Raw genomic sequence first — 16,101 nt, 5'->3', positions numbered from 1 at the left:
GTTTAGGAACAATGCCTTCATTTCCTGCAATTATCAATCTCTCCCACTGGCCATGTCATCCTAATGTCTGGGCAGAGACAGAACCATATGACTAATTGCTAGTAGAAGAACTCCATCTTCAGAAATGCTAGCTGCATCCGCTCCTCTTGTGGAAACCTGGCACTCCAGTAGGAGTGAATGCCATCCATAGTGCCAGTCAGTGCTTGCTTAGCACAAGTACAGACCAAGTTGACCTGGCTAGTGAGTCTGGATACAAAATCATAATTTAGTGCTAAGCTTTAGGAAAATGAAAATGGGAACCAACTTTTAACACCTACTCCAGACTAGGCACTTTGCATTGGATTCTTCACTATAACACTGAGATACATGTGCCATCACCTTCATATTATAGATGAGGAGACTAAGGTTTACATAAGGGAAGTTATATGTCAGGGTGTAAGATAGTGGTCAAGTGTAAAAACAGGCATTGAAATCCAGAGTCTTCCTGACTCCCAAAGTCCATATTCTTTGCTACTGCATCATGTGGGCAATATAATATAGTAGTTAAAAACCTCAGAATTGGGAACTTGGTTTTGAATACTGGCTCCACCATTTCATAGCTATATGTCGGTGGGAAAACCACTTAATCTCTCTGTGCCTCAGTTTCTTAATCTCTAAACTGGTAATAATAATATCTACCTCATAGAGTTGTTGTAAGGATTAAATGCATTCATATTTGTAAAGCACTGAGCACGGTGCCTGACACAGTCAATGCCATATATTTCTTTTTTTAATTTCTTTATTGGTTAAGGTATTACAAATGTGTCCTCATCCCCCCATTAACCCCCAACCTCCCCCCACACACACACTCATGCTCTCATCCCCCTGTTGTCCGTGTCCATTGGTTTGGCTTATATGCATGCATACAAGTCCTTTGGTTGATCTGTTCCCCTTACCCCCAACCTCCCCTACTTTCCCTCTGGGGATTGATATGGCAGGCTGAGGAGGAGCAGGAGGGGGGAGGGAAGGGAGCCAAGGGATGGACATCTTGTCAATTTTTTCTTTTTTTCCCCCTTTGAATAAATGTCACTTTTTGAGGCAAAGAAGAAACTGTGAACTATTTAGATACCCTTTTCTTTGGGGTAGGCTCATGCCCCAGGCGCCATCTCTTCTCCCAAAAACACTAATCCACTTCCCTAACCTAGTCAACCTCCAAACCACAGAGACTCCCTGCTCCAGCCAAATATTTCTTAAGTAAATGTAGAGCCCTTTCTATCTCTTCAAAATCTCTTAATTCTTCCATTCTCAGACCTGTAGAAGAAAACAAAGGAACTACCTTAGGAGGAAGACTCTCCTAGAAGGAAATCAGCTTTTTTCATGAAGCTGGAGAAAGGCCAAGGCTATTGACTGACTTTAAGACCCAACCTACAAAGCTTGGGAGGGCTGATAGAGAAAGTATATTGTGTCCATGTGTTGTGGTGAATTCCTGTGTCCACCCACCCTTGCTCCCTCACTGCAGCAAAATGTTGCTTGGTCAGCTCTCTCTGACCTCCCCTTCTACCTTTATATCTGGAGATGGCTGCTGAGATGATAGCAAGAATGGAGGCAGTTATCTGGAGGACTGATATCTTTACCATAGGTTATGGAAGCTGGGCTTAGAACCACAGCACTGTCTGGCTCAGGTACATATGGGTTCCAGATTCTTGCACATTGGTACCAAGTAAGCAAGAGCAAAGAGGTGGCTCCATGGATGCTCCTTCCTAACCCACAACCAAAAATGTATAGATGTGTATATGTCTACAGATGCCTTAGGGTTTTCTGGAAGTCTGAGTTGGAGAGGGAGAAAAATATGTTCTCCAATTCCCACTGAAGACACTAGTATGAATGGGGGAAAGCTGATAATCACCAAGGAGACCCTGGCTACACAAGTCTGCCCTCAATCACCATGGTCTGGGTATTGGCTATTATGCTTTGCCCAGCCAAGGTTCATGGGCCCTTGAGCATGAGTTGTACATCTTTATTCTCAAAGATTGTCACCAGTACTGAACTGATGGATTGGACACATACCCAACTGCCCAACAGTTACACTGTGAAGGGAGAAAACCACTATTTTTGTTGTTAGACACACCTAGCTGCCCCAGAACCACCATTTAATATCTGTGTGATCTGAAGGAAGTCATTCACCCTTGTAGAGCTTCAGGTTCTTCATATCTAAAATGAGGATAACACTATCTCCCCTAAGGCTGTTGTGAGGAATAAATGAGAAATCAAGGTAAAAGTGCCTAGCAAAGGGACTTTCCCTCCTCCATTGCCTAATTCTTTCTCTCAACTACCAGACAGTACTCTAAAGCTTTCAGGGCTTTGAAAATATAAAGTAATATTATTATAATTCAAAGCCTTTCCTTCCCACTAAGCTTTTATAACTCCTCCCTTAGAATCATGCAGGCCTTGTTCTGTAAATGACCTTCTAGGTCTTATATGGATCTGAGGCACACTCATTAATGTCTCAGTTAGTTGAATGATTATTTTACACATCTGGGCCCCTTCCCAGAGTCTTTGACTACAATTGAGATGGTTCTATCCAGGGGTGCCTCTGCCATTTCAATTGGAGATTTGTATACTTATTACAATTTTCTGACAGATGGCCATAAAGTATCTTCAGCAAGGAGTGCTTTTTATAATTCACACAAAGGCTCCATATAAACTAGTGATGGACCTGCACCTTCCCTATCCCCATTTTGCTTCAGGTACTGGCCACACAGATAATTGTTCCTCCATTTCCCCATCTACAACAGCACATTACAGGCAATGAAAAGTTGTTTTATTTTTCTCCAAACACCAGTTCAACACTGGGTTTTGGGGTCTTCCATATTAGACGAGTTTTCAGTAATGAAAATATGCCATCTTTGTACAGGCTCAAAACTCCCACAGGTCTTCATTTCTATCTTAGCTTTCACCACTGACATTCTATGTGACTTTGGGCAGTAATAGTCTTCTGGATATCAATCTCTTTAGCTGTAAAATGGGAATAAAATGAGGTGGTTAAGAGGCTCAAATGAGACAATGTACGGGGCAGGCAAAAGTAGGTTTACAGATGTGAGTACACAAAACAGAGTTTATTCTTGTATTATTATTTAATTATTGTATTATTGATTTTCATTATAACTGCAAACCTACTTTTGCCCACCCCTATATATAAAATGCAGGCAATGTGCCTGCCAGGTGGCCATACCTAACTCATGCCAGATTTCCTGGGAAGGCTCTCCTACTTCATGCTTGGCACCTGACAGATGTTTCTTTCATTCCTTTGCTCCCAGAGGACCCTCAACTACATTGTGAGCCTTGTTTCAATTCTCAAGGCCTTGAATTCTAGAAATATAAATCATACAAATACTCTGGATTGAATTCTCATAACCTGTCCACTTGTGGTCAGAGCTCAGTCTGTTTTTCCCTTTGTCACAGTGGGAACAGCCTGGCTACTTGGCTGCCAATACTTCTTTCTCATAGCTCTTCAAATTTATTTAAAGTATCTTTAGACCCATATCCTTAGGCATTTTGTGATGTCTTATTCACTTCGGGGAAAATAATGTGATTTCTTGCTGGATCTAAATACAACCTGGATAATCAAGAGGCCAGGGTTAATTTCCAATTAAGTGTAAAATCAGCCAGCATCAGGATAATGCTTCTTTCCTATTTCCCAACCAGCATCACCAGTACCTTTGAAGAAACACAATAAGCACAATTATAATGACAGTAGAAGTACAAAATGTAGGAGGAAGAGTAAGGCAATGTAGGGAGTGAATAAGGGGTTCTCATGAGGGTGAAGGTACCCAAACCACATCACCAAGAGTTGAATTGTCATAGGAAGGAGTCCCTGTCATACCTCAAGGACTAGGAATCTTCCAGACATGACTGTTGACAACTGCAAAGGGCAGAGTAGGTGGGCCTGGGATGAAACTCTTGTGTGAGAGAAAAAAAAAATTGGGGGGAAATTGAGCCAGGTTTGGGGCCAGCTTAGATAGGGTGGTGTAGGTCAGGGTGGCTAGTTATAGGGCCAAGAGACATAACAGTTTCTAACCAATCAGGTTACACTGCATTGAAGAATACAATAAATCAGGTGGTAGATAACATTTGGGAAGATCTTGAAGAGCAAACATAATCCACTAGTGACTAGCCTGAATGGATATAGAGAAGATTCCATTCCTTGATTGAAAATGAGGCAGCCACTGACGCTGCTGCTGCTGCTGGTGGTGGTGGTGGTGGTGGTTAATAATAATTGAGCACTTCTTAAGGGCCAATCATGGTTATTTGGGTGAAGTAACTTGTCCATGGTGATTGAGGCATGAGTATGAATAATGGTGGTCAAGTTCCTTCCAGGGTAGTTAGAGGCCAAGTGTCTTATCAGCAATGGCTAGCAAAGAAGAAACAATGAGCAACAAAGGAACTCAGTCTCTATTGAGTCCCTCTAGATCACAGACCCAGAAAGGAGACAATTCTGAGTCATGCAGGATGGTAATAGGGGTGGAGAAGAGGTGAATGAACAAAAGGTTGTTCATACCCCACCTATCTCACATTTTTATGGCTCTGCGGGGGGGACTATAGTAGGATGGCACCTGTCAGCATTATGAGACCTAGATGGAAGTAGCCAAGGAAGTAGAAGCTGGAGGGATAAATCCAAGGCTGACAAAACTAGTAAAAAAAATCAGTTCCCACAGGTTTGCCAAAGGCTAGGAAAGGCCACCACCTATTTCTGTTCACCAGGACCAGAAAAGTCCTCTTTTGCAGTCTTGATTTTAGGCACCTTTTTAGGCATTCAGAGGTCATGGGTTTTCATGAAATTGGATTAATAGAAGCTCAAAGGACGTGACACTTGCGTTCACAACAAAATAGGGAGATCCCCTATCTCATGAGGAGGCTCCCTGATAGAAATATTGCTCTGGAAAGAGCATTCCTGGTGTCTGACCCATAGGGGATCCCAACCATCTGGACTGAAAGTCTCCTTATCCTCCAGCCTCTTAGAAAAGATTGGGCACCTTCACTTTGCACCCCATTGGCCCCATAAAACCCAGCAAGTCTCTAAATTTAACAGAATCCTTCAGAAAACTCAGCTGGATTGACTTGGGTTACCAAAATACCAGTACTCTGTGAGCAACCTTAGAGGATCAAAGGTGCAAAGGACTTTGAAATTAACTTGGCCTCAATCTCTTCTCTGAATTGATTAACTAAACCACAGGGGATTAGTTAAGGGGATGGTCTGGGTTTGAATCCTGAATTCACCATTTCCTGGCTGTGGGAATTTGAGCAAATGATGTTAGCTAGTCTGTGCCTCAGTTTTCTCAGCTGTATAGTAAAATGAAGCTAAGTACTTACATCATAGGAATATTATCAGGAAAAACGGTAAATCCATGCAAAGCATTCAGGTAACACATTTAGCATGCAGTAGTGCAAGTGACCAAGTGATATGGGGAATACACATCTCATCTTGGCCTTTATGGACACTGCTTCTGCCCCCTTCTACTATATAGAATGAGACTAGTTAAGGGATTGGCAACCAGCATCAAGGTGTCATCTAAGAATATATTCAGCTTCCTAAGAGCACTCCCCACCCCTTTTGTTATAGTCATTTGTTACAGCCACCACTTTCTTTGGTGTGTTGTGTATTTCAGATGGGAGAAGTTGGGCAATACCAGGGTTCCTAACTGCCCACATAGAGTCTACTCCAGGATTAAGCATGTGTCTTTATGCTGCGAGGCAGGGCTTCTGTAGGCAACTGCTTCATGCCTTATAAGCAGCATTATGGTCTCCAAGAAGATCCCATACCCTAATCTTCAGTATCGTGATTACATGATAGAGGAGAGGTTGAAGATGTAATTTAGGTTATTACTTATTTTAAAACTAGAGGCCCAGTGCACGAAATTCATGCAAGAGTAGGCCTTCCTTCCCCCAGATGCCGGCACCGGCTTCCCTCTGGCACCTTCCCTCTAGCCGCTGGCAGGCATCTGGGACCCAGGCTTCCCTCACAGCCCAGCTTCATCTGGAAGGTCGTCTGGAAGGATATCAGGTCTAATTAGCATATTACGCTTTTATTATTCTAGGTAGGGAGATTGTCCTGGATTATCTGTATGAGCCCAATAAAATCACTCCAATGAAAGGTGAGCAACTTAACAGAGGCAGAAGAGGGAGTCAGAGGAAGGGGAAGCAAAAGGTTTTGATGTGTCACTCACTGTAATCTTGAATATGGAGGGGCCTCATGTCAAAAAATGGAGACCTCTCCTACTACAACAAGGAATTGAATTCTCCCAACAACCAGAGAACTTAGAAGAGGGTTCTGAGCCCCAGATGACAACCACATCCCAGCTGATACCTTGATTTTAATTCAGTGAGACCCTAAGAAGAGAATCCAGTCACACTATGCAGAATTTCTGACCTATAAAGACTATGAGAAAATAAGTGGATCTTTTTAAGCTGCTAAATTTGTAGTCATTTGTTACAGCAGCAATAGAAAACTAAAACAATGGTCCTGGGCCTTAATTTGTACATCTGTCAAAAGGGGGCAAAATATGTAGTATTACCTATTTTTGGGGGGACTGTTATGAGGACAAAATGATGAACAAAAGAGTGTTCTGCAGTCTCAAGTCATAAAAATATTAGGATATACTCCAACAGGGGAAAAATCAATCTGTTTTGAAACAATTGGGTTGAAGTAATTAAGAGCTTAACACTCCTGAAATTTCCCAGAAGTGCTGAGGTTTTGGAGGACTGATTCTCCTCTCCTACAGAAGCAGTGTAGCATAGGTGAACACAGAAAACCTAGATCCCAATCTACTTCCTAGAACAAGTTATGTCACCTCTCTAAGTCTCAATAAAATGAGAGAAAACTCCTGCTCATCCCACATCTGCCACTTATCTCTCTAGGTGATTCTCATGTCCATTAGCTACAGATAACTGGATATAAAGTAACCCTTTAAAATGGAGAAACAGCCCTGACTGGTTTGGCTCAGTGGATAAAGGGTCGGCCTGCGGACTGAGAGGTCCCAGGTTCGATTCTGGTCAAGAGCATGTACCATGGTTGCGGGCACATTCCCAGTGGCGGGTGTGTAGGAGGCAGCTGATCGATGTTTCTCTCTCATCGATGTTTCTAACTCTCTATCACTCTCCCTTCCTTTCTGTGGAAAATCAATAAAATATATATATGTATATATATATATATATATATATATATATATATATATATATATATATATATATATATATTTTAAATGGAGAAACAGACTCAGAAGGGATTTATCTAAGGCCACACACTAGAGCTCTGCCTAAATGATATGGCTGTGTGAGGCTCATCTGAAGCAATGAGTGTACATATATGATAGAAACAAAATAGTACCCAGATGAGAGGCCTATTCGTCATCCCCAGTGTGTGCTCTAATACTAGAAGAAGATATCTTTATATGGTAAAATAGTCACCTAAAGAAAGTAGAGTTGAAAGACCCTTGGGTTGATACTCTGAGAACCTGTTTTGTGCCATTGGCATCTACATAGTAAAATAAGCAATGACATTGCTCTAGCACCTTCCCTTTAACAAAATGGAATCAGAAATGTCTACTCAGATTTTTCAATAACTGGACCAATTATGTTTTAGTTCCTTTCCAATGATCTAGATGGCAAATGAAAACTAAGAGCTTTTGTCTGGGAGTTTTTCATTTGGTGACAAATATGTGGGGAATTAAGAGAGTAAAAGCCAAACCCCCCAAATAATGACCACTAAATCCACCCATCATAATACCCCTTGCTAGGTAACTGTGGTGTAATGGAAAGAACCTTGAATAGGAGCCCAAGGACTTGGGATCTTCTTTAAGCATGGCTCCTAATGTGTTATGTAAACTAGGCAATTACACTGAATGATTTTGCAAGACCCTACCAATCAAATACTATATGAGTTGTAAAAAGAGTCTATCTGAAGGCTGTGGTTCTTAACCTTTATTGGGTCACAGGCCCATTTGAAATTCAGTGAAATGTTATGAACATCTCTCCAGAAAAAGAAATTATTGAGGAATTCTGAACACCATTTCAGAGGCTTCATGAAGTTCCTGAATCCATGAGCACTGGGTTAAAAACTGCTTCTTTCAGGAGATAAAAGCAATTAACTGCAGAAGACAAATATGATGCAATGTGACAGCTGCCTGGCCTCAATCCATCTTAACATTGTTTCTCAGCATTTGACCCAAAAATTGAACTCCTGCAGGACAAATACCAGCTCCCTTCTTTAAAGAAATGTTTTCAGCTTTTCTTTATTTCTTTCCTGCTTACTTGGAAAGGAAGCTGCCAGGGCAAAACAGGCAGAAGAATAATTCAAACAGACTTAGGCTTTGACCTGAAAAATGTGCTTTGCAGATTTGTCTTAGGTGGTTGTATGTAAGAGCAGGAAGGCTACCTTCCTGAGTTCACATGGACAGTTTGTGGGGGGACATCACCCAAGCTGTCTGGCCCCACAGAAGCAGACAGGTTCTTGGCAATATATTGCAGCATGAGAGCTCCAACCTGGCACCAGGGTCCATATCATCAGTAAGAGACATGTTATGATTCTCTGATGTTTAGCAAACATTCCTACTTCCCTGCTTCCTAGGTAAGGCCCCAACCCAAGTAGTTTTCAGTTCAGGGTAAGATTTTTGAAATCAGTGGTTAGTCCCAAATTATTCAGAGTTCAATGTCCTTTTGAGGAGGCAGGAAGTTCAGGAAGAGTTGAAAACTGAGCTCCCCTCTTCAACTCAGGTCAGTGGAAAGCTTGGTTTCTGCAGAGTCTGGCTTGAGGGAGTTTAGCCATTCACAGTCGTACAGGACCTCAAAATAGAACTTCTAACGGGATAAAGACAGAATAAAAAGGAGAAATAAACCTGTTCTAGGACATGTGCCCCCTATTTATAGCATCCTAGAGCCTAAAGGTGCAGGGCCAGGAAGGAGCTGTTCTTCAGCACAAAATGACTCAGCACACAGGGTTTGAAGATCCTTCCAAAACCTGGAAAGGGTCTTCAGAGGCCAAGGTTTTCAAACCTGAAAGGGAAAGAAGAGAGTAGGAAATTAGCTAAGACTGGTTATACACTTAACAGCCACTGAGTAGTGGGGCCTCCTTGATAGGTAGCTAAGCATGCATTTGGTAGCTAATCTGAATAATAGGGACTGGCTAGGAAAAGGCCCTTATAACTCTGATCCCATGAAACAGGGCCTAAGATGGTCCCTATACTCAGTAATAGAAACTGTGTGCCTTTGGCCTCAACTCTAATCCCCCCAAAGTCTACAGGGGATGCAGAAGCTTGATACCTCTGAGATTATCCCCCACCCTGTAACATGGCCTCTGCCTTTATAGCATTTATAACACTACAATATTTCCACACTTCCTTTTACTGGGACTTCACCTCCATGGGGGCTGATAAGGAAAAAGCTTATCTACCTGTGCATCTCTGAGGACTGCCAGTGATAATTAAAAAAAAGGAAGCCTGGGACAGACACCTGGATCTCATTTCTGTGTATATTGGTTCATGTTATGCCAGAAATCTGATAGTCAAACAATCAGAACTCCTAGATAAAAACATTTCTATGATCTCCATGGCTCCTGTTGACTTTAGCAAGTTACTTATCCCCTATGAACCTCAGTTCCTTATTCATTGAATTAAAATGCATATTATCCTCCCTATATCTAGCATTTGATATGCATCAAATGAGCTAATGAATGTGAAAGTGCTTTACATCAGACAAATATGAAGGACTAAGAAGGAAGTTTCAGAGGGGTAACACTGAAATAGTGATTGGGTCTGAAAGAATGAAGTCCTACTACAGATACTAAGCTGGACTCTTGGTTCCTGCTATAATGCCAAAAGAGAAGTTACTGATCATCTTATAGACCCAAAGAATGCCAGAGTAAGAAAGTTACAACCTTTCCATTTTACAGATTGGGAAATTGAGGCTCAGACTATGAAATGTACTTGCCCCAAATGTCACAGTCTAGGATTCCTAATAAACTTGATTCAAAAGCAATTTGTAAAACTACACTGTAGTTTTGCTGGGGAGAAAGAAAAGAAAGAAGAAAGAAACTGAAAAACACAGAGAATCTCAGAATTAGAAGGCAGTAAGTAATTATAGGGTAATGAACTGAGACATGGAGGTAAGTTTCCAGTCTCTGAACCAACACAGTATTACAATCATCAGAAAATCAGATCCGCCAAAACCGGTTTGACTCAGTGGATAGAGTGTCGGCCTGCGGACTGAAAGGTCCCGGGTTCGATTCTGGTCAAGGGCATGTACCTGGGTTGTGGGCACATACCCAGTAAGAGGTGTGCAGGAGGCGGCTGATTGATGTTTCTCTCCATCGATGTTTCTAACTCTCTATCTCTCTCTCTTCCTCTCTGTAAAAAATCAATAAAATATATTTTTTTAAAAAAAGAAAGAAAATCAGATCCCATAAAGAAGTCTTATGTGTGCCCGACCAGTGTGGCTCAATGGTTGAGCACTGTCCCATGAACAGGAGGTCACAGTTCAATTCCCAGTCAGAGCACAGGCCGGGGTTGAGGGCTCAATCCCCAGTGGGAGGTGTGCAAGAGGCAGCTGATTGATGATTCTCATTAAGGTTTCTCTCTCTCCCTCTCCCTCTCTCTGAAATCAATAAAAACATCCTATATAATAAAAGAGAAACATGCAAATTAACTGTCCCTCCACTACACTCAAGCCACACCCACAAGCCAATATGGAGCGAGTATGCAAATTAACACAACTAAGATGGCGGCAGCCACAGAGCTGGAGCAAGCAGGAGGCTTGGGTTGCCCCTGGAGATGGAGGAAGCCAAGCTTCCCACCTGCCCTGGCTGGCCCTGGGCTACACTCAAGGCTACAAAGTTTCAATTATAGAAGATAAATAAATCCCAGAAAAGAAAAAAAAATAAGGAGAGGCTGGGAGCTTGGGTCGCTGGGGGGCGTGGCCAGGCTGCAAATAGCCATCAGCCCGTTACCCACTCTGGCCAGGCACCCCAACGGGACTCCCCTACCCTGAAGGGGCTGTGGCCAGCCTGAAAACAGCCCTCAGCCCCTCACCCAGGCTGTCCACACCCCCATGGGGTGAGGGTCCCCGCTGGGGGTCTTGGACAACAGCCATCAGCCCCTCACCCAGGCTGGCCTGGCACCCAAGCGGGACCCCCACCCTGATCTGGGACACCCTTCAGGGCAAACCAGCCGGCCCCTACCCATGCACCAGGCCTCTATCCTATATAATAAAAGGGTAATATGAAAATTGACCCTAACAGCAGAACGACTGGGAATGACTGGTCACTATGACACACACTGACCACCAGGGGCAGATGCTCAATGCAGGAGCTGCCCCCTGGTGGTCAGTGCGCTCCTACAGAGAGAGCTCTGCTCAGCCACAAGCCAGGCTGATGGCAAACAGCACAGCAGTGGTGGCGGGAGCCTCTCCTGCCTCCTCAGCAGTGCTAAGGATGTCCAACTGCAGCCTAAGCCTGCTCCCTGCTGGCAAGTGGACATCCCAGGAGGGCTCCCGGGCTGCCAGAGAGATGTCTGACTGCCAGCTTAGGCCCGATCCCCCGGGGAGCAGCCTAAGCCAGCAGGTGGACATCCCCCTAGGGGTCCCAGACTGCGAGAGGGCACAGACCGGGCTGAGGGACCCCCCTCCCGAGTGTACAAATTTTTGTGCACAGGGCATCTAGTCCTATATAATAAAAGGCTAATATGCAAATCAACCAAATGGTGGAATGACCAGTCACTAATATGCAAATCAACCAAATGGTGGAATGACCAGTCACACCCACCAGGGTCAGATGCTCAAGGCAGGAGCTGCCCTCTCGTGGTCAGTGCACTCCTACAGGGGGAGAGCCTCTCAGCCAGAAGCTAGGCTCATGGCTGGCTAGTGCAGCAGTGGTGGTGGGAGCCTCTTTTGCCTCCATAGCAGTTGGCCATCCCCTGAGGGCTTCTGGATGTGAGAGGGCACAGGCCAGGCTGAGGGACCCCCTGAGTGCACAAATTTCATGCACCAGGCCTCTAATATATACACACAAATAAAAGCATTATATGATAATTAGACCAGGAGACCGTCTGGACGTCCTTCTGGACAAAGCCGTGGTAGCGGGGCTGAGGCAGAGGCGGTAAGGGGCAATCAGGGTGGCAGGGGAGGACAGTTGGAGGTGATCAGGCCAGCAGGGGAAGGCAGTTGGGGGTGAGCAGGCTGGCAGGGGGCGCAGGTGGGGGCAATCAGGCCAGCAGGGAGGCAGTTGGGGGCAAGCAGGCTGGCAGGGGGGGAAGTTGGGGGTGAGCAGGCCAGTGGGGGGACAGTTGGGGGAGGGCAGGCTGGTGGGGGGAAGTAAGTGGTGAGCAGGCCAGAAGAGGGGTCAGTTGGGGGCGATCAGGCTGGCAGGCAGAGTGGTTAGGGGCAATCAGGCTGGCAGGTAGGTAAGCAGTTAGGAGCCAGCAGTCCTGGATTGTGAGGGGGATGTTTGACTGCCGGTGTAGGCCTGATCCCACAGTCGGGCATCCCCCGAGGGGTCCCAGATTGGAGAGGGTGCACCCCCCCCCATGCATGAATTTCATGCACAAGGCCACTATTGTGTGTGTGTGTTTGTGTGTATAAATTTTATTTTACTTTTTTAAAGAAGGTTCATGTTTACAAGGTTCTATAATCATGGGTGGGAGACTACATACCTGAGTCTTCAACTCTCATCTCCAGGAAGTCTGCCTTGAGAACTGTGGGTAAAAGAGGAAAGACATTTCACTAAGACTCTAGAAATCAGAACTGGAAAGGCAAAGCAAGGGTAAGGGTCCTTACATGCCAGTGTCAATTTAAAAATGGGGATGTGATTTCATCTAGATTTTTCAAAGCCTTGAGCTCCATGCTTGTAGATTGAACTACCTCTCTGGCAGATTTTGAGAGCCCAGTCTCCCAGACACAATAACATCTTTCAGGTGACAGACCTTGTGTGCCAGACTGTGGAAGACTAAGGGAGCCCAGAGAAATTGGCCTGAGACCAAACACTACATTCTGTAATTATCTCTAATAGGGAGAAGGGCAAGGATGGAGGGCAAATGCCATGTGAAACATGAATCCTTTTTTGACATGAAGACCAAACCAGCCTTGCCTGGCCTCTTGATGTACTTAGATTAATCCTAAATTAGACTTGTCTAAAGACAGCTGGAGGGAAAAGACAATCCTGAAGAGTCAAACCCCCATATAGTGTGGACAGAATATCCCAGACAACAGCTGGTCTCAGGGCTCTATCTTCAACATTATTTTTTTCTTCTCTCCTATGTCTGTTTACACCTATTCCCTGAGTGATTGTATTCCCATCCATGCTTTCAATCACCACCATATACTGAGGATCCCCCCTCCCAAAAGAACTACTATTCACATTTTTGTATATGTGAATACCCCCATGAAGTGTGATAGATATACTAAAAAGTTCTACCCTAAATATCTGTAGGTCAAACCCCAAATAGTAGTCTAAGTTGCAGTTACCTAGTGAAAATCTTTATCTGGATGTCCCATAGGGCCTTCAAAAACACTGTGTCCAAAACTGAGTAGAGCAAGTTTTTCACAAAACCTGCTCCTCCATGATTAATTATTATTAACATCTATTTAATTACCCAAATTAGATTTTCCTCTCTTAATCCTTCTCCAATGTTCCATATTTGAAAAGTCAACAACGTCTTATTGAATCTATCTAAAATCTCTTGTTCCATTTTATTCCTCCTGGCAATGCCAGAGGTCAGGTCCTCATAAACTCTTGCCAGGATGATTAGCCTCTGGTCTTTACTGGTCTCCCTGCCTCCAGTCTTTACTTCCATGTCTATCTTTCCCATCACCAAAAGAATGATTATTTTTACAACTCAGTCAACTCTGAATATGCATTATCATGCTTAAAAAGGTGACCTGCTGTGGAGAATCATGTCCTGGTGAGGACATGTTTTGACTAGATGATGTCAAACCTACCTCAGTTCACTACTGGTAACTGCACATTTTTCTGTGTTTAACTAACCACCTACAAGAGTTATACTCTTGTCACCCATCCAGAAGCATAATTTCAAACTTTCTCATAAGCAACATGGAGCAAATTCACAAGAGTCCCTGAGGCTAAGCAATCATTTGTCCAGGTGTTCTAGTTAAAACAGTCCCAAATGTCAGGTCTTGGACAGTCTGTATCAGTACTTGAGAAGAAGGAAGAAGGGAAAGGAATGAGGGAGGGAGGGAAGGAGGGAAGGAGGGAGGGAGGGAGGGAGAAAGAGAGAGAGAGAGAGAGAGAGAGAGAGAGAGAGAGAGAGAGAGAGGTGAAATAAAACAAAAAGATTCTCAGGCCCTACTCCTAGAGATTTTAGTTTAGTGTGTCTAGAGTAGAAGGCAGGATTCTGTGTTTGTTTTTTCCTTTAAAATTTTCAAGGTGATTTATATGTGCAGCTAATATGAGAACAATCACCTAAGCAGAATGTTTACCTCTGAAATTAGGACTATGTTTTTCTAAGGCTGTTTATGTTAGAGTGTTGCATTCTATATATTCTTGCTAGCTTCCCCTTAAGAATATAATAGGTGTAAAAAAGTAAACTAACAAAAAATAAGACCTACATTGAGTGCAATGTTTTTATAATACTGCTTGGCATGTGAGTGCTGAGAGAGAGAGAGAGAGAGAGAGAGAGAGAGAGAGAGAGAGAGAGAGAGAAGCAGAAAGAGTAAGGTATGGAAAGGCAGTCAGGGAGGCAAAGATACAACGTACAGAGACAGATAAAGAAAGAAAGACATGAGGAGAGAGAGACAGAAAAATAAAAATAGTGAAACAGTGAGACAGAGGGACAAAGACAGAAACAGACATAAGTAGAAAAAGACAAAGAGAGACTGATAGAGACTGACAGAGACACTGAAAGAAACAGAGTGCATGAGAGACAAATAAAGTGACAAAAGATAGAGGAAAAAAAGATTAAAATACAGGGTGACAGATGGAGACAGAGTTGTGGGAAAGAGAGGGACAAACAGAGACAGAGACAGAAATACAGAGAAAGAAAAAGAGGATATAAAAGAGCAAATGAGATGCTTATGATACATTCATTAAAAAGTTGTTTTGTTTTTCTTCAGTCACCTGTTTCTTACCTTCCTATTTTCCGAGAAGCTGTTTCAAAGAACCTGGTCCTGGAAGCCACCCTGTAAACAGAAGCCAACCAAGTCCCATGAATTGATTTGGAATTTGTATGAGAACTAATGGCCAATGGAAGAACAAGAAAATATGAACCAGATGGGCCATCAATGCCAGGGTATGCCTTACCTTACAAAGAACTTGGGTCTGAAGGAAAAACCCAAGTATGAGAATGTGAAATGGTTCAGGGATAATAGGCACCCTCAGTTCTATGGTTGATATCTCTTGCTACCTGTTGGTTCGGAATGGTCTAAGTATGTTGCCCATTCAGGCTATTCTTGGGAGAAATAAGTGAAACAAGTCCTACATTTCAAAGTATAATGTTTGGCATTGTGTAAATACACTTAGCTAATTAGTCAAAATGGCGAAAGCTTTTAAAAAATTGGTTCCATGCCCTGGCTGGTGTGGCTCAGTTGGTCGTGCTGCAATGAAGGTCACCAGTTCAATTCCTTGTCAGGGCACATGACTGGGTTGCAGGTTCAATCCCCAGTAGGGGGCGTACAGGAGGCAGCCAATTGATGTTTCTCTCTCACATCAATGCTTCTCTCTCTTTTTCTCTCCCTTCTCTTCTCTCTAATATCAATAAAAACATATTAAAAATAAATAAATAAAATAAAAATTGCCTGATTTTACAATTATGGGAAAAAAGAGAGACAAAAAAAGAAACACCAGGAGGAAATATCCTGAGAGGGGTCTCAGGCAATGACTGAGGAGAGGCCAGCCAGTTTGGCTATGGAAGCTTTACCTCTGGCTCCTTGGTTTGCAGCCCAGCTTCAGGTAATGTGTGGGACATCAGCTCAGCTCATACCCTGTAAGAGGTTCTCTGGAGAAGCTGAGTCATTTTGGAAGATTTTTTAAAAGTCATACCTTGTTTTTGTTTTTTAAAAAAAAAAAAAAGCCTTAAGGCATAAGTACAATGAATGAATTTGTTCATTAAATTACTTTTAAAACCA

General features: G+C 43.3%; 1 protein-coding gene across 3 annotated transcripts in view; it reads right to left on the bottom strand.

Annotated features, from left to right (window-relative positions):
* Positions 1-7,941: 7,941 nt before the first annotated feature.
* The window catches only part of OPHN1 (oligophrenin 1), a 571,284-nt gene continuing 563,124 nt past the window's right edge, over positions 7,942-16,101 (bottom strand). For all 3 annotated transcript variants that reach the window (XM_059679643.1, XM_059679645.1, XM_059679644.1), the window contains 3 exons: positions 15,106-15,156; positions 12,675-12,716; positions 7,942-9,027 (listed from right to left, as the gene is read on the bottom strand). In XM_059679643.1, the coding sequence (XP_059535626.1) occupies positions 12,683-12,716; positions 15,106-15,156 (85 nt within the window). In that variant the 3' untranslated portion in view covers positions 7,942-9,027; positions 12,675-12,682. The remainder of the gene's footprint in view (positions 9,028-12,674; positions 12,717-15,105; positions 15,157-16,101) is intronic.

This window comes from Myotis daubentonii, chromosome X, assembly GCF_963259705.1.
Source record: "Myotis daubentonii chromosome X, mMyoDau2.1, whole genome shotgun sequence".
Classification (NCBI taxonomy): Eukaryota; Metazoa; Chordata; class Mammalia; order Chiroptera; family Vespertilionidae; genus Myotis; species Myotis daubentonii.
Note: the sequence above shows the minus strand (reverse complement) of the source record. Positions and strands in the feature narration are given on the sequence as shown.